Genomic DNA, 23,709 nt, shown 5'->3' with positions numbered 1-23,709 from the left:
CTGTAGAGATTATAAGATACTGCATGACTTGGCCTGTGGTAGAGGGTAATAGGGACTTTGCATACATCAGGTTTATCATTTAATTGAAATGTAAACACATTACAGTATGTGTCAGTAACAGGTCAAATGCTTTGTACTTGCACTTCACTTGTGATCAATGCATTTTGCAGACTTCAAGCCTAAACCCTCATCACTTGATGACACTTTATTATTATTTGCAACACTACAAAATCCAGCCTCCTGCTCCATATGCATACCGTTGCTGACCAAGACCCCCCAAACTCCCCTGTAAGCAAAGGCTATCTTCAGGATAGAAGCACTTTATGCAACTGCTACCTTCTGGGTAGCTTTTGGGGGCGAATATGGCGCTAACCGTGCCATGTGGCTTTTACAGAGCTGGAAATAATTGGTTGCATGTCTTTAAACTCCTTCACTAAATAACATACAAAGCTTCTATAAATCTTTAGAATTTATTCCGTCATACCACCCTCTTCTCGATCGTCAGTGACCTTTAAACTCTAAACTGGTGTTTTGATCTTGCCTTTATATTCTAGGTTGCCCCTACATCGTGGCACCCTATTCAAGAGAACTGCCGCCTTCTGTAAAGTCTCTCTGTCAGAACTCCAGTCTGGATGGGGTGATGGGCACACAATTGATCTCAACAAAGATTACAATTGTGCTGCCGAGGTTTGTGATGTAAAAAACGTGAACCATAAATCCACCTTGGTGTCAGTAAGAGAATCTAGAATTTCCTCCACTTGACTGGAAAAACATTACATATATATGTTACAAGTATGCAACTACATCAGAAGATTAACAACATCAAACGTCATTTCGTTTGTCTAGTCAGATACACAACTGAAAAACGAAAGCAGAAACATGAAATGGCTTGGTAGTCATTTATTTACACATTTAGACAAAAACAAAATACTGATTCTTATATGCTAAAACCTTTACACAAGACATAAAAGGTATCCATCATACTTTCTATTTTAAACATATGATGAATGTTTTAAAAACATTTTACTGTACATTCCAACACTCCAGTCCATGATTTCAATGTACTCTGTCAAAATACAGAGTTGAATTGTCAGACTTTCTAGCTTCAACCATACTCCAAAAGTTCTCTTCTTCTCAAAGGTCAGTCTACTGCCACGACTAAGACCATTTCTATTCAATGTTTATACTTTAAACACCTCACTAACTTCACTATTTATGTCAAACATCTGCCTTTGCATTCACAAAGTTAGTTCAGCAAAGATAGCTCAGCAAGGAAAAACATTGTAAGCATTTGGATTCAATCGAACACCTTTTCCTTTGTGTTTTTGTCTTGTGGAATTCCGCAAGACTAAACAAAACAAAAATATATCAATGTACAATAAACAATGTAAAAAAGGACCAACATCTCACAACAGTTTGATATGTGAACAGTTGGTAGACGTCCACTGCTATTCGTGTTTACAACACTTTGTATCTTCCTTTGTTTGTCGGCTGGTATGAATTTTGCTGCAATAAAAAGAAAATGCAGGTTTTTAAGGATATTTTTGGTAATCATTTGCAAGTTCCTTCCTTACTGTCACAAATAAGCCTTCTTATTAATAGATTTCAGTTTCCAAGACAATTTAAACATTTACCAACAGCATGTTTTTACAGTTTTCCAAAAGAGTCAACCTAACAAAATGCCACCAACCATAAAGCTTTCCAAGTCTTATTGAGTGCCTACAGACTCCAGTCTGAGTCGTAACAAAACATCCTACATTTCTGGTTGCCCTGTGTATACCAGATAATGAAACCAATTTAGGGCCAGTTTTATTGAGTACTTAAGTAGTAGTCCTAAATTTGAAGGATTAAGTCGCACATACTCAGGGAAAACACGTTGTGAATAGTGATCCTTGTGAACAAGCACTTTGACTAATACAAATGCCAAATCTGTCACAAACTTGCAAAAGAAAGTTTATAAATGTCGGAAACCCTTGTGGCCATGGGCCACTCGTCTGAAACGCCATTACCAAAGTTCATTTTGCTCACAATCATACAGAAACAATTTGTATAGCTAATGTTCAAATGGGAAGCAAATCATTAATGACATTAATGGTTTTATTGTCATTGTGAGCTGATGGCAATAGTTTGTAAAAAAATATCCTGCCACGTTTACTGTTCTGGTCCAGCATTCTGGTGTCTTTGTCCTCCTTTCAGGGAATTTCAATGACTTTTTTGGCAAAGCATTCTGTGTAACTTTCCTGCTTTATCATTTTGATGCAACTATGGAGTTCGACTCCCACAACATCCAACAGTCCGCAAACACATACCATCACTTTCCACTAAGTTTTTCTGCCACTCAGGAACAAGAGTGATTTGCATATGGCTGGGTTTAATCTGGGTGGCAAGGTAGACAAAATAATTAAGGCCTGGGATGCGGCCCAGGTAATATCTAAAGGCTGAGATTAATTCAAGCATTACATCCATTACTTTTTTCAAAAATTGTTCATTATTACGCACTATGTGCAACAGATTTGTTTCGATGTGGGTTCCGTGTTTACTATACCACTGGAGCCAAGTTGCACCCAAATGAAGAGTCCTAAAAAGGCTGAAAGGGGTCTTAGGTTACTTGTGTTACAAGTTATGAGAGGACCAGGTTTAGGCTGGACTGTTCCATTTGGAGAAAGACCACAGCGGATTTGCATATGGCTGGGTCTAATCTAAAATGCCATGTGGGCAAAAGCAAATTAAGGACTTGGATTCGAACAGAGTGCCAGTGGTTGAGGTTAATTCAAGCATTTCATCCATTACTTTTTTGTATTCTCCACAGCGAAAACCAAGCACCACAGCTTCAAGATTACAAACTTCATGACTGCAGCATCAACCAGCCACAAGCAAATCATCCTAACTTGTTTATGCAAGGCAGACACATCCAAAGCCAGCACAGATGTAGAGATTCATTTCCGTGAATAGATAACCGATAACCAGGCCTTAATACATTCCCACTCCATGAATGCCAACCCCTCTGCACCATGGTAAACCCAGGAAAGCATTGACAACAAATGAACCATCAGATGACAATAGAAAAATTCTGCTCTTAGGAAGCTCTTCAGAAAAGCAAAGGCAACCAGTTTTGACAGGGTGATCAACACCTTCCACAAAGACTATCCAGCCCACCTTCAGGCCGCAGTGCAGTATGGAAATGTCCACCAATCAAGTGGATGAAAACAGATGACCATGCAATCCATATAATATAGTCTCATTCTAATTGAAGTCACTGTTGCGTTTGATATGTTGACCTTTGTGCCCCAACCCAATGGCCTCAGTCAGACTAGGCGTCATCAAAGATGGCCTGCAGTGGTTTACTTGACATTCAAAGAACGAAGCCTACCTGATCCACATTAAGTTATAACATATCCAAGATCATCCCAGCGACCTATGGGATCCTCCAAAGCAAAATCCTCTCATCACTGATCTTGCATCACTACGTGCAGTCCCTGAGAATCCTACTGGCAACGATATGTGTATCTAATAGTGTACAGACAACACCCTACAGAACCTGAAAAATATCTGTTGTTCGCAACATCACCTATCCGAATTAGTGTATAGCCACCATCCAAACATCAATGTCCATGTACAATTACATGCTGAACGACACCAAGACATACTGTGTACTCCTCACTAGTGGCCACAAACATGTACAAAATTTATCTGGACTACTTCATACCACGAACACTGCCACATCCTTGGTCTCCACATATATGCCTACCTTAGACTGAGAACCTACAATGTGCACAAGATGAATTTTTGGCCTCACCTAACCAAACTCCTGAGAGAGAAGCACTCCCAATCTAAAGTATTCATGTTCTGGCACTACTTCACTTCGCTGGAGAGAATCCTTTGCTGGCCAACGTACAAAGTCACAAGTGACAGAGCTCAAGAGCATCCTACATGCACTAATGTTTCACTAAAGTCTTCTTCAATTAGAAATAATCGCTCTGAGACTGCTGCCTGCGTACATCACTTTCTAGATCTGCTGCGTCATCTAAAAGGGAACAGACTCCAACACATCTCTGTACCTGGCAACCAGATTAAGAGCTCCGGCGGAGCATCCAAAATGTGCAGCACTGCCAGAGTGTAACTCAAGAAGTACAAGTTAACATGCCATGACTCATCTAGCTATACATCAAGGGGTAGAACTCCATTACATCGGGTCCACCACACCCCTTTGCTTCTCCCCATGTAGAATGAGATGAAAACAGCCTAATCTCTTAAAGCAACATATCAGTGTATCCATGCTACTGCAAGACACAAGTAAAAGGGCTATCTTCCTGATCATTTTTCTTTCCTGCGACCTGCAGTCCCCCCACCTGCCTCATCTTTTTTACTCTTCCCATATCTCCTCCGGTCCTCACTGGAATACACAGGGGAAAAGTGTTTTTGGCATTTGCAACCTCCACTGTTTTTGGCATTTGCAACCTCCACTTGACAGGTCACCCCGAAGCTTTCCAGGAAGGAGCGGAGGTAGAGGAAGTTTTATTTTTGGAAAGTCTTGTGAATATTCATCAAATGGTGATACATTTATTAGCAACCCAAAAAATATACGGAAACCAGGGCTTAACTATTGCTACACAGTGATGGATACAATGGAAAAATTAAAAGGGCCTGCCAAAGCAGTATAGATACAGATGTGGGCCGTAAACCTATTAGATGGTCTTGGGTGAGAAGATGGCGACGCTGCAAATGTTGTACTGTACATGGTTTTTGTGCTGTTATGAAGAAATTACATCAAAACTGTATGTAGCTTTTTCTCTGTGCTTTTCCAATATAAGGATGTTAAGAGGATTATGATCTATAAATCACAAACATACATACAATATCATCATTTTACAGACAAAGTATTCAGCAAGAGAACTATAAAGTTTCATTGTGAAAATTAGTCAAAGTGAAGCTATCTTCAAATATTGCGTTTGGCAACACGTACTGCAAAATTCACTAATGTTAACATCTTTTTTTTAACACAATAAACATGGGGACAGCTTGCTGACCCCTCTCTCCCTTCACTTATGAAAAAGCTAGCTGACGGGCTTGCTTTGTTCACATGTGAAAAGCGTGGATGGAAACATTTCACTACTGTACATAAAAATATAAACTTGAATTAAATGATGTCACATTTAACCGTTCTAAAATAGTTGAACTATAGCACCTAAAAACAGTAAAAGTAAGCAACTTACCAATCTAATAAGTTCTTCTTTTATAAGCCTGGTGATTTCTGCTTTGGCTTTTTGCACAGCTAATTCATTGGCACCTAAAGGGAGAAAACACATTGATCGCATTTAATAGACTAAATGAAAGATATAAAAAAGCTGGGCTTTATTCATGCAGTATTCTCCTCTGTATGAAGTCACATGAATGTGTTTCACTTCACTCTGCACATTTAGTAATGTATACATTTCGTAAATCACAATTTGGTATGCGTAGGAAGGTATCTTTTAAAAAAAAATCTTTATTGCATGTTTACACGAGTTCAAACATCACACACCAAGTATTGTTGTACAGTGGCACACAGTATTGCAATACAAAACTTGAGAATTGTAGCATCAATTGGAGTAATAACACTCAGATGTCAGGGAGTTCACTGTAGCATGAAAGAGGGCAACTCTTTGAGGGGAACAGGAGTTCAGTCATTTTTAAGGGCCGAGGATCCGTAATGTGAATGATTAAGCCATTCACGCAATGAGGGGCAACATTGGGGGTACGCCTGCAGTAAGCCAGGGTAAATATAGATATATGCTGGTAATCTATGGTGGATTCCTTACCTTAGAATAGATACCCCAGCAATACCAACCTCGGTGGTGGGTCTGCGAACCAATAATCACACCAGAAAGTCCTGGAGGACGGAACGGCCAAAGAAGCCATCCCTCCGGACTTGGCTGTCCAGGCAGTAGTGTCTTGCGAACGTGTGCAGCGAGGCCCACGTAGCTGCCTGACAAATGTCCTGTATGGAGACTCCTCGGCCCAAGGCAGTTGTAGTTGCCGTGGCTCGAGTGGAATGAGCCCGCAATCCAGCAGGGGGCTCCTATTTGGCCATGGAGTAACATGCCTGAATACACAAGATGATCCACCGCGAAATGGTCCTCTTGTGTACTACCTTTCCCTTCTTCGCGCCCACGTAACCAACAAAGAGTTGGTCATCCACCCGGAACTGGCGTGTGCGATCTAGGTAATAAGAGCGCGCACGTTTTGGGTCCAGACGGTGGAGCCTCTCTTTCTCTTTCGAGGGATGCGGAGGCGGAAAGAAGGTGGGCAAGGTAATGGACTGCCCGATGTGGAAGGCCGTGACAACCTTGGGCAGAAAGGATGGTCGTGTACGCAACACCACCTTATCCGGATGAACAGAGAGGAAAGGTGGAGTAGAAGAAAGAGCCTGGAGCTCACTCACTCTCCTGGCAGAGGTGATGGCAACCAGGAAGGCAGTCTTCAGGGTAAGAAGACGGAGAGGACAGTTATGCAGCGGCTCAAAGGGAGCACACATCAGATAAGTGAGTACAAGATTCAAGTCCCACTGGGGCATCACGAAGGGAACAGGAGGGAACATGTGTGTGATGCCCTTCAGAAATCTATTTACAATTGGGGACTTGAATAAGGAAGACTGATCAGGTAGCCGTAAGAAGGCGGAAAGGGCAGAAAGGTACCCCTTAAGAGTGCCCAGAGCAGAGCCCTGCTGGGAAAGGGAAAGAAGGAAGAGTAGAACTTCAGAAAGGGGTGCAGAGAGAGGGTCCACAGCCTTTGCTGTGCACCATGCCACAAATCTGTTCCACCTGCAGGCGTATACCGACTTTGTGGAGGGACGCCTGGCTGCCAGAATGATATCACAGACTCTCCAAGCTTGTAGGTGGAGACTGGACAGGTTCGGGTGCAGGACCGTCCCCTGCTGCTCCGACAGAAGGTCCTCCCGAAGAGGCAGACGAATCGGGGGATCGACTGACATGCTGAGTAGCTCAGGATACCAGTATCTTCGTGCCCAGTCCGGAGCCACAAGGATAACCTGGGCTCGGTCGCGCCTGATCTTCTTCAGCACTCTGGGCAGAAGTGGTATAGGCGGAAAGGCGTAAGGCCCACAAGGATAACCTGGGCTCGGTCGCGCCTGATCTTCTTCAGCACTCTGGGCAGAAGTGGTATAGGCGGAAAGGCGTACAATAGACCACAACTCCACTTGCAACGAAAAGCGTCTCCGAGCGAGTGCCGCCTTGGAAATTCCAACGCGCAGAACTGATGACATTGCGCGTTCTCTTCTGTGGCGAATAGATCTAACCAAGGCTCTCCCCATTGCTGAAAGAGGCCTTGCTCCACGTCCGAGTTCAGACGCCATTCGTGATCCATCATGCACCGACGGCTGAGTTCGTCCGCCCTGGCAGTCAGAGAGTTAGCCAGGTGTTGAACCACCAGGGTCAGGCCATTTCGTTCCAGCCACTGCCAGAGGCGCAGAGCCTCCTGGCATAGGGTCCACGACCCCACCCCGCCCTGTTTGTTGAAGTACCACATGTGTGTGTGTGTATTGTGTGTATTGGCATTTATATAGCGCACTACTTACCCGTAGGGTCCCAAGGCGCTTCGACCGCTGCGAAACCCTTCCTGGCTTCCCTGAGAGATGGTCCCTTAATGGGTATCTCCAGGGTGACACCAGGCATCCCCGGCGGTCTGGTGGGGCCGTTAGTGAAGATGAGGCAAGCTAATGCCCAGAGTTGCCGAGTGTGATCGCTGATCATAGTGGGCACCGAGGCGAGAGAATTATCGAGTCCGCTGACCCTGGTCCAGAAACCTGCCGCGCCGGGAATCGAACCCTGGTCCCGGGCCGTCCTCTGCTCTCGGGTCTGCCGCCTCTAACCTGCACTACACTCCCCCGGACAGAGGGGAGGAATGCCTTCAGTGCTAGACGAATCGCCCGCAGCTCCAAAAGGTTGATATGGAGCCGGGACTCCGCCGGAGACCAGAGGCCTCTGATCTCCACCACTCCCATGTGGCCTCCCCAGCCCTGGAGGGACGCGTCCGTCACAACTACGTGCTCCGGGTGGGGTAGGGAGAGGGATCTGCCACTGACCCAATCGCGGTCCGTGAGCCACCACTGCAGTTGTCTCGCAGTGCCGTCCGAGATCAAGACATGATCGGACTGGTTGCCCTGATGCTGGGCCCACTGAAACTTCAGGTCCCACTGCAGAGCCCGCATCCGCCACCTGGCGTGATGCACCAGAAGGATGCAGGAAGCCATCAGTCCCAGAAGCCGCAGCGTCATCCTGACCGAGACTCGCGATAACGGCTGAAAGATGGGAATCAGAGCCTGTATATCCCGAAACTGCGCCGAGTCGAGAACCGCTCCGATGAAGAGGAGCTTCTGAGAGGGACACAGGTGTGACTTCGGCACATTGATAGAGAACCCCAGCAAATACAGGAGGTCGGCCGTAGTCTGGAGGTGGCTGACGACTGTCTGGGGCGAGCCCGCCTTCAACAACCAGTCGTCTAGGTAGGGGAAGACTGATACCCCTAACCTGCGCAGATGAGCTGCGACCACCGCCATCACCTTCGTGAACACCCGTGGGGCGCTGGTAAGGCCGAAGGGGAGCACGGTAAACTGAAAGTGCTCTTGGCCTACCGTGAACCGCAGGTAACGCCGGTGGGCCGGCAGAACGGGGATGTGGAAATACTCATCCTGCAAGTCCAACGCTACCAGCCAGTCTTCTGGGTCCAGGGCTGTTAGGACCTGAGCCAAAGTCAGCATCTTGAACTTCTCCTTCCGGAGGAAGCCGTTGACGTTCCGCAGGTCCAAGATAGGGCGTAGGCCCCCTTTGCCCTTCTTGGGTACCAGAAAGTAGTGGGAATAACATCCAAACCCTACTTCTGGCCCAGGAACGCGCTCGATGGCCCCCTTGGCCAAGAGGGCCGTGACTTCCTCTTGCAGAAGTTGCAAGTGATACCCCGACACGCGGTGGCATTGCGGTGGCATTGATGGAGGGGTCACCTCGAAGGGGAGGGAGTAGCCCCTTCGGACGATCTGTAGCACCCACCTGTCCGATGTGATAGTGCACCAGTGGGAGAGGTGATGGCGAACCCTGCCTCCCACAGGCGTCACATGGGCCTGAAAACTCGGACTAGGAAGGTTTCGAAGGGGGTGCTGTGGAGGGAGGTGTGGACTGGCCTTGCCGTTGTCCCCAACCGCCGCCACGGCGGTTTCCACGGCCGCCACCGCGCTGTTGAACATTTTGCGGTGCGTGGCTGGCAGCACGTGTGGGGGCGCCCCTTCCGTGGCCACAAAAGGAGCGAAAGGCACCCTATTGCTGGCGTGGGGCCGTGAGGCCCAAGGACTTGGCCGTAGCCCTGGAGTCCTTAAAACGTTCCAGCGCATGGTCTGCCTTGTCGCCGAAGAGGCGACGGCCATCAAACGGCATGTCCAGGAGAGTGGCCTGGACATCGGCCGAGAAGTTGGCAGACCTCAGCCAGGCGTGGCGTCGAACCGCCACGGTCGTTGCCATTGCCCTGCCCAGTGAGTCCGTTGTATCCAGTTCACACCGGATAGAATAACGTGCTGCATCTCGGCCCTCCGCAAGGGTTTGGGCGAGTATAGCCTGGACCGCCTCCGGGCATTGTGGCAGCACCTCCGCAACCGTGTCCCACAGAGTGTGGGTGTAGCGGCCCAAGAGACAGGCGGTATTGACGGACCGCAGCCCTAGGCTAACAGACGAGAACACCTTCTTCCCGAACTGTTCGTATCTCTTGGATTGGCGGTCGGGCGGAGCCGACGGGAATGCGGTCTGGGAGTTGGAGGCCTGGATGACCAGGCTCTCGGGTGTGGGATGGGTGGACAAAAAGCATGGGTCGCTCGGGGCTGGGCGGTAGAGTCTGGCCACGCTCCTATCCACAGGCGGACCTGTGGCGGGCTTGGACCAAGTGCCCTCAAGAACGTCACATAAGGCCTCATTGAACGGCAGCAGAGGCTCACTGGAGCTTGACTGCAGTTTGAGGACCTCAGTGAGGAGGTTAGTCCTCATGGCCGTGACGGGGAGCTCAAGGTGTAAGGCCTTGGCTGCCTTCGTCAACACTACACTATATGTAGACGCCTCGTCCGAAGCCACAGTCGGAGGGGAGGCAAATCCAGTGTCTGGCGATGTGTCAAGACCACTGGCCTCCCCAAGCTCATATGTCCAGTCCTGTTGAGACTGGCGCTCCAGTGCCAGAGGGTCCTCAGACCCTTCCCAATCCTCCTCGTCACCCGTAAACTGTAAAACAGGGTCAGAAGACGGGGCCTCCTCGTGGAAATAAAAATCTCCAAAGGCCGTCAGAAGCGGCGCCGAGACCGAAGTCGCCGGCAGCGCCGGGGCCGAAGCACCCGGCGGCGTCGGAGCCAAAGCACCCGACCCGCTAGGGCCTTCGGTCGGGACCGTTGGGCCCGAAGGCGCCAAGGAACCCGACTGAGGAGGGAGGGACCTCACGGCCATGAGGTACCGCTCAATCTCCTCTGGCGTCGCGCCGTGCCCAGGGACCCGAAGGTGTGGGGCAGGCGGCGACGCTTGCGACTCCCGCGGAGCCGCGTGGGCAGTGTCGCCCGAGCCCCCAGCCGCATCGTGCGGGCGTCGGGGTAGGTCGGAGGAACGATGACGTCGCTCCGACCTCTCATGCCTCTTACCTGAGGACTTGGACCCCGACGACCGGTGTCCACTCCCGGAGCTTCGATGACTCCGACCTCGCGACCTGTCCCTCGACCTCCCGTGGGACCGGGGCCTGGAGTGGCGCGGGGACGACTGCCGCAGCTCGAGCCGCTTGCGTCGGGACCGCTCCCGCCTAGCCTTCCACGTCAGGGCCCGGCAGTCGGAGCAGGTTCGATCGTCATGGTCAAGGCCTAGGCACTTCAGGCACCGGCGATGGGGATCCGTGACCGACAACAGTCGGTCGCACTTCGAGCAGGGCTTGAACCCGGGCATCCCTACCGGCACCGATCGAGTCGAAGACTCGAAGAAAAAGAGTGATCAAAAAGATCAAAAGTTTAGCCAAAAAATGACTAGGGGTAGAGCTTCTCCGGATCTGCGCTAGCTGGCGCGGAAAAAAGAAGAACTGATGTCAGCGCGCATGGGCGGCGTCTAAGTACTCCGACTACGTCATTCCAGCACTAACGATGCCGACGACAGACGCGGAGCCGCAGACAACGCCTACCGATGCGCAGGGGTATTGCTAGGCAAAAGATTTTCGGATCCAGTCTGACGCCTGGGGATATTCTAAGGTAAGGAATCTATTCTAAGGTAAGGAATCTATCACTAACGTGTCTCTTTCAGATTGCTTATTCTACTTACAAGACTGGGTACAGAAAAATAACCCCCCATATCTGAAAAATAACAATCCCCATATATGAATGAGGATTCGGGAAGAAACAAATTTAAGTCCAAAACGCTCTGTTGACAGATATGACAGTACATAAATATATAAAAACAAAAGGACAAGTGGTTAACCTTGTATTCAGAAACTGCAAATCAGCATTTGACTGTATAGACCACTGTACCCTCTGGCAAAAAGAACAAGTTACCTTCGGTGACGCTGTCTATGGTAGATGCTCTATCTAACCAGATTGCTCTCCTTATTAATATCCCCAGGTGTCAGACTGTATCCGAAAACTTGAAAAAGAGGTGCTTCTGTGAGCCTGTAGGTGGTGTCGCATGATTGTGTGCTGACTTCGTTCTACTCCGGAAATGTTGAATAAGTTACTTACCATTGGTAACGCCTTATCTGGTAGAGACAAGATCCAGTTCCAGATTCCTTACCTTAGAATTATTCCAGGCACCAGACTGGATCCGGAATTCTTTTTACAGCAGTACCTCTGCGAGTTGGTAGTGGACATTGAGCGACGCCGCAACTATGACGTCCACTGGATATAACATTGGGAGAGTCCATATAAGCCCTCTCCAACGCGCTGACATCACTTTCTTCCGCAATTACTTTCCGCGCTAGAACGCTGAGCCACTTATAGAAACTGCAATGGAAACAGTGTGCCCCCCCCCCCAAAATCTTCTTTTTGAAAAACTATCACATTTGTTTTAGCTTTAGATATATATGTACATTATTGTTTTGAGAAAGATAATCAGGTCGCAGAGTGGAGGGGCAGGAGGGGGGGGGGGTTGGGTAACGAATATGCAGCTGGATCTTGTCTCTACCAGATAAGGCATTACCGAAGGTAATGAACTTAGTCATCTGATAGAGACGTCTAGCCGGAGAGTCCATTCCTTAGAATGAAACACCCAAGCAATACCCTCTCCGGAGGAGGGTCTGCGAACTGGATTATAGGAGAGATGCCAGACCAGGCTAACCTGTCTGAAATAAGAAGAAAAAGAGAGAAGGGCTGCCAGGAAGGGTGGTGGAAGAGAAACATCTCACTGGAAACATCGAGGAGAAGCCTGTACGAAACTGGATCCACAACTTGGGCAAAGACACGGGAAGAAAAATAGAGGAGTAAGAAAGAACAGTCCATAGAAACAGGATACTACATCGTTCCCTTAAAGCCAACCGGTCAAAACAACACAGAACGGAAGGCCAGGGACAGAAGTTATAACTATTCAGTCAAAGCTTCAAGCGATAGAAGCAAGGAATGCAGAGAGCACCACTAAAGTAGAAGAAAATGATTGTGAGCTATAACAACAATTAAAGCCACAGACCGCACACGGTCAAAGTGAACACTGTAGCTTTAATTGTTGTTATTGCCTACAATAATTTTCTTCTACTTTAGTAAAATCCTCAAGGGGGGGAGGAAGAGGAGGGCAGAGGAGCGGCCCAAGAAAAAACACGCAGAGGATTTCCCAGGGTATGAGGAAGAGCGCAGCAACTTAAGCAGAAACACACCCCTCTGTAAGAGAGGCAGGGGATCACTCACTATAGATCTATCTAACGAGAAAGGTATAAAAGAGCTGGTGACCAACCACCTGGCCTTGTATAAAAGAAAAAGAAGCAGAAAACACCACCACCAACTAAGTGGTGATAAGCAGGCAGCCAAGATTGTCGAAAATAAAAACAACCTCGCTAGAATAGAAAAAGAAGACCACTATAGAACTGCAAAAGGGTCAAGTTGAACATGGCCAGCACAGGCAGGCCTACGCAGATAACTAATACCTGTCTGAGAGAAGAATAATAGACAGGGAAGGGACCTGGTGGAAGCAGTAGACAAGACTGAGAAAACAGCATGGCAGAGAAATGCACAAATGAACGTCCAAACCACGGAATCAGTGTAAAGAACAGAACAATGGAGGGGTAGTGCTGACAGCCTAACAAGGATGTGGGCTAGAAGGAAGAGGAAAGGTCTGGGTGCACGGGACGACCTATGCCCTGAAACCAAGCCATGGGACATCATGAGTAAGGGTCCTGATGTCACTCAAAATCATAATTGGAATACTCTTTAGGAGAGGGAGAGCAAACCATCCAAAGGGTTGGAACAGAGTCTGCACTTGCAAAAAGCGAGGGAAAAACACCCTGGTAAAAGAATCCCCTGGGATAACCAACCTCTGCACAAACCAACTCAGAGTGGGAGGGCAAGTAAGGAGTAGTTTCTGTCCTGTAACTCCAGTTCTGTAGTAGGGGTATCTCTGTTATAGTCATAATCTAGTGAATAGTCCCGCTCATGTGCGTGGACCCCAGCAATCAAAAATAATCTCTTAAATTGTCAAAAAATTGCAGAACTGCAAAGACACTTAAGAGAGAATTTAAAGACAAATAATGCAGCCTATATCCACAGGCTACACTGTCCAGTACTTCAACTAGAAATTCCACCAAAAATACCACACATACAACACAGCCTGCCCAGTTTCTTTCACAGAGAAACTTGCCTCTACCAGTAAAAGCCTCTGGAATGATAGAGAGGAAGGCCTGGACAGACAAGCCCAATAGGCTTGTCTGTCCAGGCCTTCCTCTCTATCATTCCAGAGGCTTAAATAGGATACTGTGCCTTTAAGAGAACTTTCCAGAACTTCTCCCAGTATCCCAGAATGCACCGCAGGTCCCATTTACTTTCATTTCTTTTTGAAGGCGTAACACGCCAGACCTGTAGCATTACTTACATGAATAACTTTCTCCACCGAGGAGGCGGGAGGGCGCTTATGACTATAACAGAGCTACCCCTACTACAGAACTGAAGTTACAGGACAAAAACTACTCATTCTGTAGTAGGGGATCTCTGTGTATAGTCATAATCTAGTGAATAGAATGGCAAGCCCATCCCCACACCAAGCGGCGGTGGAGAGAAGAAGATTAACACCACTACTGTGCGAACAGATTTGGCAGCGAAGCATGCCCAACCTGAGCGTCTGTCCTGGCATCAGTGTCCAGACAGTAATGCTTAGCAAAGGTATGAACCGACTTCCAAGTGGCTGCCTTGCAGATTTCTGCAATCGGCACATTACGGAGCAAGGCTGTCATGGCAGCCTTGCCCCTGGTGGAATGAGCCTTAGGCTTACCTCCCAAGGTCTTATTAGCTTTTTGGTAACACAATTGTATGCAGGACACAATCCACCTAGAAATGGACTGCTTAGAGGTAGCAAGACCCGTCCTGACTGATCCACAATTGGTCAGACCTACGAATATCTATGTTTTTATCCAGATAAAACACCCTCCTAACATCCAGGGAATGTAGAGACCTTTCCGCTGGAGATGAAGGATTCTGAAAAAACCCAGGCAAAGTTATGGTCTGGTTGACATGAAAATCAGAAATAACCTTGGGAAGAAATTTAGGGTGAGTACGCATAACAACCTTAGCAGCATGAAATACAGTATAAGGTTCTTGGCAACACAACGCCTGAATTTCACTCACCCTGCGGGCCGATGTAATGGCCACGAGAAACGCCGCCTTCCAGGACAGGTGCTGCAACGTAGCCTCATGAATAGGTTCAAAAGGCTCCTTCATCAACCTGGACAGCACCACATTCAGTTCCCATGAAGGCGAAGGAAGCCTGACAGGAGGGAATACTTTCTTCAAGCCTTCCAGAAAATCTTTGATCACAGGTATCTGGAAGAAGGAAGTCTGTGAAGGGCATTTCCTGTAGGCAGTCAATGCAGCGAGATGAGATGAACCTTAATGGAGTGAACATTTAGTCCAGACTGCGCCAAATGTAGAAGGTAAGGAAGGATGACATCTTCCTTGCACGTCGTCGGGTCATAGTTCTTGGACTTGCACCAGATACAGAACCTCTTCCACTTGTAAGCATAGGAAGTCCGAGTGGAAGGCCTCTTAGACTCCTTCAGTATGTCCATGCAATCTTCAGGTAGATTCAAATGGCCATATTGCACTATATCAGGAGCCATGCCGCCAAACTCAAAGACGAGAGGTTGGGGTGCAACATCTGCCCCCCGAACTTCGTAAGAAGGTCCGGCCTGCACGGCAGCCGTATGTGAGGAAGGAGAGACCGGTGAAGAAGGTCCGTGAACCACCATTGCCTGGGCCATTCCGGGGCAATCAGTATCATCCTCGCCCTGGACCGGGCCAGTTTGATGAGTACCGCCGGAATCAGGGGAATGGGTGGAAAAGCATACAGAAAGCTGTTCGACCAGTCGATCCATAGCACATTCCCCAGCGTCCCCTGCTGGTAGTACCTGGAGGCGAAGTCTCTGCATTTGCTGTTTTCGGCGGTGGCGAACAGATCTACGTATGGAGTCCCCCACCTTGCGTAGACTTCTCCTAGTACTTCGTCGTTTATGACCCATTCGTGGTTTTCCTGAATCAGTCTGCTCAGCGCGTCCGCCTGAACATTCTGCACACCTGGCAGATGGGTAGCCGTTATCCTCAGTCCTCTGGCCAGAAGCCAGTGCCAGATCGCCTGCGCCTCCTGCGACAGAGTGCGTGATCTCGAACGCCCCTGCTTGTTGAGGTAATACATCGTGGTCGTATTGTCCGTCTGTACAAGCAGAGAGTTGGTCTGGAAGGACGGAAGAAAGGCCTTCAGTGCCAAGTGAACAGCTCTGAGTTCCAGGAAATTTATGTGATATGTGGACTCCGTCGGGGACCACGTTCCTTGAATCTGCAAGTCTCCGGAGTGCGCCCCCCAGCCGTGGAGGGAAGCATCCGTCACGACTGTCTGTGTGGGAATGTCCTTGTGGAAGGGAACCCCTCTGAGGAGATTCTCCTCCGAACACCACCACTTCAGAGACTGAAGAGCATGCAGAGACAGTCGTATCTTGTCATCCCAAGATCCTTTCCTCTGATCCCACTGGTCCTCCGATCACTCTTGCAACGGTCTCATGTGCAGTCGTGCGTGTGGTGTTAGGAAGATACAAGAGGCCATCGATCCCAGTAGAGAAGACACCGTTGTCACTGTTTTAGATGGAGTGGTCATAAGAGCCTGAGCCTTCCGAAGGAGTGATAAGCTTCGCTCCTCCGTAGGAGACACGCTTGCCGACAGCGTATTGATGGAGGCTCCCAAGTACTGTATGCATTGGACCGGAGTCGGGATAGACTTGGACATGTTGATGTGAAACCCTAGCTTCTTCAAGAGAACGCACGTCTTCTGGAAATGCGCTCGAGCTTCCGAGAAGGAGGAGGCCTTGATCAACCAATCGTCCCGGTACGGGTAGACGAACACCTTGTTCTTCCTCAGGTGTGCTGCTACCACCGCCATGCACTTAGAGAATGTTCTCGGCGCAGACTTCAGTCCGAATTGGAGTACTGTGTATTGATAATGATTGGCGCCGACTTGGAATCGCAGGAACTTCCTGTGTTTGTGTGCAATGGGCAAATGGAAGTACGCATCCTGTTGGTCTATAGCACCCAGCCAGACTCCCAGTTGCAACTGAGGATAAAACTGATGCAACGAGAGCATGCAAAACTTTTCTCTGCGAATCCACTTGTTTGCCTGCCTCAAGTCTAAAATGGGCCTGAACTCGTTCTTGTCCTTCTTGCGAATGAGGAAGAACCGGGAGTACAGACCTCTTCCTCTCTGGGACAGAGGAACGTCTTCTATCGCTCTTTTCCTTATCAGGATATCCGCCTGAAGCTCGCGCAGTTGGAACTGCGAGCTGATCGGCGGAATTGCTGGAGGCGGGCTGGTGAACCGAAGACTGTATCCATTGCAAACAATATTCAGCACCCACTTGTCCCGAGTAATTTTTCTCCACTCTGCCAGAAAAAATTGAACTTCCCCCCACGGGAGTGGGTAACGGATGTAGGGGAAGTAAGCGCGCAGGGCCTAGACCCGGCCGGGCCTTTGGTCGCTGTTGCCGACTGTTGGCCTCCTCTGCCCTTCTGGCGCTTCTGGAACGGCCTTCGGAACTGCTGCTGTTGTTGTTGTCCCGAAGGTTGGCCACGCCCTCTGCCCTGTCCGCCGAACCGCCTCTGGAACGGTCGGTAGGACTTCTTAGTCTCTTTGGGCTTCTCCAGGCCCACAGCCGTGAGCGTCTCAGCCTCAGCCTTCATGCGGGCCATTTCGTCATCCGCATGTTTCCCGAACAGAGTTTCGCCAGAGAATGGCAAATTGGCAACCCTCTGTTGGGCGTAAGGTTTTAACGACGTGAGGCGGAGCCAAGCGTGTCGTCTGTGGTTAATCCCATGGCAGAAGCCATGCGCCGCCAGGAGGGAAGAATCGGCCGCAGCACTAATGACCTGATTCGCCACCAACATTCCCTCATTTAACACCTCCTGGAAATCTTCCCTTTTGTCGCGAGGCAGGTGTTCCACAAACTGCTGGAGGGATTCCCAGAGGGCGCGGTCGTAGCGCCCCAACAGGGCCGTCGCGCTCGCCGCCTTCATAGATGTAGCCGACGTTCCGCAAACCTTCCTCTCAGCAGAATCCATCCACCTGGCTTCTTTATCCAGTGGGACCGTGGATGACGGAGTGGTGGCATGTTGTTTACAAGCCGCCGTCACTATCACAGAGTCCGGAGGAGGTTCCACTCTTAAAAAGGCCGGATCCGAATCGGGAGCCCGGTACTTTTTCTGCAGTCTCGAAGGGGCCGCCTTAGTCACCGCCGGGGTGAGAAAAAGGTCCATGGCCGGATCCTCCAGGCCCGGCACCAGTGGCAGTAATGGTAAAGACAGATGTTTTTTTTTTTTTTTTAAATTTTTGAAAACCTTTATTGTGCATAAGGAAGAATAACAAATACGGGCCTACAACCATCCGGCCGGCCACGAACAATCAGTTAGCACAACAGCGTACGTTATGGCGACACAGTACTGTAGCAGAATCGCAAACATTTAAAGGAAGAAAGACTGAAGGATATCGCAGCACCGTGTCACAGGATGAATGTAGGTTAAATTTTAAAGTTTTTTGTTATGCAACTATTGAAGTCAGGCCGTAGTGTTCCGTACTGATAAAAGAAAGTTAAGAACAAGGTCCATGCAGGTGGGACATGACGTTAGCAACTGTATCAAGCAAGTCGTAGATCGGTAATCAAGTCCCCGCCAGGCAGGATGGTCACACAATAGTTATGCTACAGAGCAGCACCTATGACCCAGTCACATTTCCACTGCCACCCTACACCCAGCACTCCCAAACATGGGCAAGAAAGTTAAAATCATAGAGGAGAACAAAACAGGTCCCATAGAAACTAACAAAAAATGAAATATAACCCCCCACCCTACACACATGCAGAGGCTATGGCCTACCCCCCCCCCCCCCCCCCCCCCTAGCAGCGTGCCTGTCGCCCTATAAACCCGAAATTTAGGAAGAAGAAAAGTCGGAAGAAAGGAGAAAGAACAGCAAGAAGTGCAGAAGAAGGAAAGAAGGAGACGAAAAGAAGAAGAAAAAAGAAAAAATGTCACTCTTGAATACAGGGAGGGAGAAAAGGACAAGCTAATCTGCCACTCCCCAAAAGGAAAAAGTGGGGGGAGGAGCCCACTTAGCATCAGAACTCCCGGGACCCCAGCCATCCACTGCGTCCCACACTGAAAACCTCCTACTCCGAAAGCAACAGCGCTGTACTAAATTGCAACAATAGGAGAGATGGAAGAAAACATTTCACGATGTGTGCGCACAACATTTACAGAAGCAGTTTCAATCCCTGTTCAGCCCACACGGGAAATCATAGCGTCATTAATCACCCCAAACACGACATGGTAGCGGGCACATGACAAGGCTAGTCATTAATAGTAAAGCATTCTCCTTTAGAACCCTGGACCCATACAGAACCGCCCTCCCACCATCAAGGAACACAACAGTACAGGATAGACACGAACTCAACTGGGAAAGAGGCTGCAATTGCAAAACAGTCAGCATAGCAAAACGATAAACAGTCCGGGTCTCCGCCAGCCGATCAAACAAGCCGAGATGAGGAGCCCCTTCAACCCTGGCCCGATCGACAAAACATCTCCAGGCATGACCATCTCAGCGGATACATGTCCGGCAGAACAAAGGAGCAAAATGGCCGCTCTCGACATGGAAGGAGCAGAAGAGAGGAAGATGAGCGTCCCCGCTCTCCAACTAATTCAGCGCCCAGGATGACGAGCCTCCCCTGCCATGCAAGATGTCGCTCACTCCGGCAATGTTGAAAGAGGGCTCCGAAGGCTACACCCGCAAAGGGGGCAAACAGCTGGGAGAGCGATAAGCGAAGCCCCGATAGCAGTTGGTCAGGCAGAGTCAGAGTTCCCGGAGTGAGGGAAAACTTTGTAGCAGTAGCAGCGTCGGCAGGGAGGCACGCAACATTGTAGCCAGGAATATCGCGATCTTCCGCTCGCACTTGCAGCAACACTGTATCCATTTGAAAAGCACACGCAGGCAGTAGAGAAACAGGCAGCCTCGGCCGCTTTAAGGAACATACAGCTTCATCGATCTTATCTCCCAGTTCTTGAGCAATGCGCCGCCATGTTGCTCGTAGGTCTGCGAGGGCATGAAGAATATCGCCACAGGTCAGGTCACTCTGTAACAGCAGCCGATCCTCATTGCACAGCGTCGCATCCGGATCATCGCCCGGGTCAATTGCGGGCAGGTCCGCGCAAGCTGGGGACAAGGGAACAGCCCTCTGTTCTTGCTGGAGGACAAGCGCCATTGCCTTCTCTCCCACGGATCCACACTGGAGGGAGGGGGGCGACTCCGTTATGGAAAAGCAATCGTCGCACCACGGAGGGGCAAGCAGTTACCAGTGCGGAGGGTCCTGCACAACGAGATCCCTCTCGGCTCTCGGGGGTACTAATAATGCGCGACCAGAAGGACGCCGCAAGATGGAGTCCGCCCAGGATAGAGGCAGCGTAGGAGTGGAGAGCGAGGAACAAAGGGATCCCATCTCCCAGGCACACACTCCTCAGCCAACTGGAGTCGCGCCTCGCAGGGCAGGAGGAACTCCTTCCGTCTCTCGCAATCGGGTCAGTCCCAAACGCCGGCACCTCCACAGCCCGTCCGCCCGACTAAGAGCACCAGTGACCTGCGGCGGCAATCGGCTCAAGGGTCGCGGGCAGCCCCGGTGATCGGCTAGTTCCGAAGTCCTCGTCCAAAACGGCCGGCGGAGGTCGCATATGAAAGCGACTGTCCACAGCGCGTTCATGTCATCGTCTCAGCGCGGTTCAAGCAAGGATTAGTGCCAGGATATCAAAGCGGAGCAGACGGCTTTGGGAGCCGGGCGCTCACACGTCCGTCCCGTCCGCCATCTTGGCTCCTCCCAAGACAGATGTTTTTGGTGCAGCGTCTCGAAAATTACCGACATCTTGGGAGTGGGCACCGTCAACGAGATGCCCAACTTAGCTGCACCCCTTAACAAGACGTCGTGAAAGGACACCAGATCCTTCACCGGTGATACTCTCATCTCTGGTGACTCCGACAGAGTAGGGGAGTAGTCCAGGGTCTCTGAGGACCTCGTCAGGGAACGAGACCTGTGCCTCCTGTGGCGTCGTATCGATCTCGTGGATGACCTGTTGCGTGATCGTTCCCTCCTCCTGGAACGAGAACGCGACCTCCCAGTCCGTGGACGTTCCGCAGGTTTCTGTGGAGGTGTTCTCCGTGGCTTATCCTGAGGTTTCGGTTTAGGCGTCCCCCTAGGTGGTGTTGGAAGGGGAGGCAGTGATGTCGACCTTGGCGGAGGAACGGGAGGCATCTCCGACCGAGGGACGGGCCCACGAGGCGGAAGAGGTGGTGGTTGTCCTGAGGGAGGTAGGGGCGGAAGTGGAGGTTTGACTGGAGGATCCTCCTTAGGAACAGGGGGAGGAGGGGCCTTTGGCCGAGGTGGTGTATAAACCACTGAGTACACCGAGCCCGGTGACTTCTTCGGGGGAGGGGACTGTGAACCAGCCCCTCCGGCAGGCGACCGCCTTCTCCGGCGCCCTCCACTAGAACCATCGTGACTTCTGGCGCCAGAACTCCTTCTGCGCCTCTTAGGATAGTTGGAACAACTCCTAGACGCTGATCTCTTCCTCCTCGATGCCGAGCGTCGTGTCTCCGGCGTCGAATATCGTCTCCGCGACTCCGGCGTCGATCGCCGTCTCCGCGACGTCGAACGTTCAGACCTCGACGGCGAACGTCGGCTCTTCCTCTACGCCGACCGCTCCTTCGAGGACCTAGACGTCGAGGATCCCCTCGACACCGATCGTCTTCTCGACGCCGATCGTCTTCTCGACGCCGATCGTCTTCTCGACGCCGATCGTCTTCTCGACGGCAAACGGCGGTGTCGCCTCGACGGCGAGCGCCGACGCCTGTCATGCCTTATTCGACATAGATGACTCGACGCTGACGTCAACGACGAAGAGGCCGTCGACTGGGACTTCGACAGAGGCCTACCTCGGCCCTTCGACGTCGATCTTTCCCGTCGTCTCGACCCGGAGCCCCGGGGAGATGGTGAACACACCGTCATCCCTCTCGACGTCGTTGTTGACGCAATCGACGTCGACGGAGACCGGGACCGTTTGCTGGTCTTCCTGCCTCTGGGGAGCCCCCCAGAGGCCTCAGCAGAGGCAGAGGGAGCCTTCCCGGTCTGCCCAGACCCACCTGCAGCCGTCTGTCCTCCAGGCCTTGAAGCCTAATCTTCAGCCTTTCTCTCAGAGTCCTTGCAGAAAGGTTCTTGCAGATGTCACACTCTTCAGGGACATGTGCTTCAGGAAGGCAGATGATGCAGACCTCGTGTGGATCAGTCTTGGCCTTCTTCCTCCCACATGCTGGGCATTTGTCGAAAAGAGCAGGCATTTTAGAGCCCTAAAAAGCCTGAACAAACACACAGGAGTGAAGGGAAAGCACCAAGACACAAACTGAAAACACTTTTAAATCACAAAGTGCACAAAAATCCAATAAACCCTTGAAAAAGGGAGAGCTCAATGCACCAGGGTCCTGTTAGCAGGAGCCGGAAAAAAGAACTGAAAGTAAATGGGACCTGCGGTGCATTCTGGGATACTGGGAGAAGTTCTGGAAAGTTCTCTTAAAGGCACAATATCCTATTTAAGCCACATAATGACAGCCTATGGGGCATGTCTGTCCAGGCCTTCCTCTCTATCATTCCAGAGGCTTTTACTGGTAGAGGCAAGTTTCTCTGTGAAAGAAACTGGGCAGGCTGTGTTGTATGTGTGGTGTTTTTGGTGGAATTTCTAGTTGAAGTACTGGACAGTGTAGCCTGTGGATATAGGCTGCATTATTTGTCTTTAAATTCTCTCTTAAGTGTCTTTGCAGTTCTGAAATTTTTTGACAACTTAAGAGATTATTTTTGATTGCCGGGGTCCACGCACATGAGCGGGACTATTCACTAGATTATGACTATACACAGAGATCCCCTACTACAGAATCCATGTTCAAGAAGAGACGAGATGAGAAAAATGGCTATAAATCCCAAAGGGGGCAGATGGCACATCAGAAGACCAGTCAAGCCAGAAGCAACATTGGCGTTGGCATCAGAGGTGTGATGGAAACGTCTCCAACAGCACAACATTGACCAAGGCAAAAAGTAACAGTAGCTTTTGCGCAGGACAGAATGAGAGTGAAGCAGGCCATGCAGAGGCATATTAGAGAAGGTATCTGAGGTGTAGGCCACCCATGCCATGATATGGACACGGCACGTCTATAAGGGACCTAAGAGAGAGAAACTAAGAGAAGGGGCAGAAGCCCTTTTTGACCATGCATAGCGAAAGCCAGTACAAGAAGGGCTAGCGTCTGAAGAGGGAAAAGAAGGAACACCATTCAGGTCAGGGCCAGAAAATGCTCCTGAAGCCAAGAATCATGGCCCTTTCCGTGCGTTTGCTAGGGAAGAAAGACGCTAGATGGAGAGAAAGGAAGAACCCCATGGCCAGTGTGGAGAAACACTGAACAGCAATGGGGGGACGGGGGAGGGGGTGTGAGCAGGAGAAGATCCCCGTAGACCATCTTCCGACTTGCACTGTTGCACCAAACGACGGCATGTGCTGTCCCCCATAAGGGGTATTGTAGTGTCAGGAATAAATGAAGGAATAGCTGCAAGGCATACAGATGAAGTACCGTGTAGGACAGACAGTAAGGCAACATTGCATTCGCACAAAATCACGAAAATACCCCTTGAAGAAAAAAGCAAAGAACACTGTGCGGTCACTGCCGTAGAAACCCAACAGGTCCAAGGAATAAGATGCTTCTCAAAAAACGACAGGGTAAGAGAGCAAGAGAGAAAAACATCTGCCGGGCAGGAGCACCACACTGGATGCCACTCCGAGGCGATGAGTGAAAGGAAGATGCCAATGTGCACCGCCCTATAACAGCCTACACAGAAAAGAAATCAAGGTGATCATCCCCCGGCCAGGCTGAGTAGGGGGGGGGGCAGGGGGGGGGAGGGCAGTATAGTAAG

At 50.0% G+C, this 23,709-nt stretch overlaps 1 protein-coding gene across 1 annotated transcript in view; it reads right to left on the bottom strand.

The window, feature by feature from the left end:
- Positions 1–885: 885 nt before the first annotated feature.
- Positions 886–23,709, bottom strand: part of DDX46 (DEAD-box helicase 46) — a 970,300-nt gene continuing 947,476 nt past the window's right edge. The window contains exons 22-23 of the mRNA XM_086931496.1: positions 5,214–5,287; positions 886–1,506 (exon numbers count right to left, since the gene is read on the bottom strand). Of these exons, the coding sequence (XP_086787622.1) occupies positions 1,459–1,506; positions 5,214–5,287 (122 nt within the window). The 3' untranslated portion in view covers positions 886–1,458. The remainder of the gene's footprint in view (positions 1,507–5,213; positions 5,288–23,709) is intronic.

The sequence above is a fragment of the Lissotriton vulgaris genome, chromosome 7 (genome assembly GCF_964263255.1).
Source record: "Lissotriton vulgaris chromosome 7, aLisVul1.2, whole genome shotgun sequence".
NCBI classification, from domain to species: domain Eukaryota; kingdom Metazoa; phylum Chordata; class Amphibia; order Caudata; family Salamandridae; genus Lissotriton; species Lissotriton vulgaris.
Note: the sequence above shows the minus strand (reverse complement) of the source record. Positions and strands in the feature narration are given on the sequence as shown.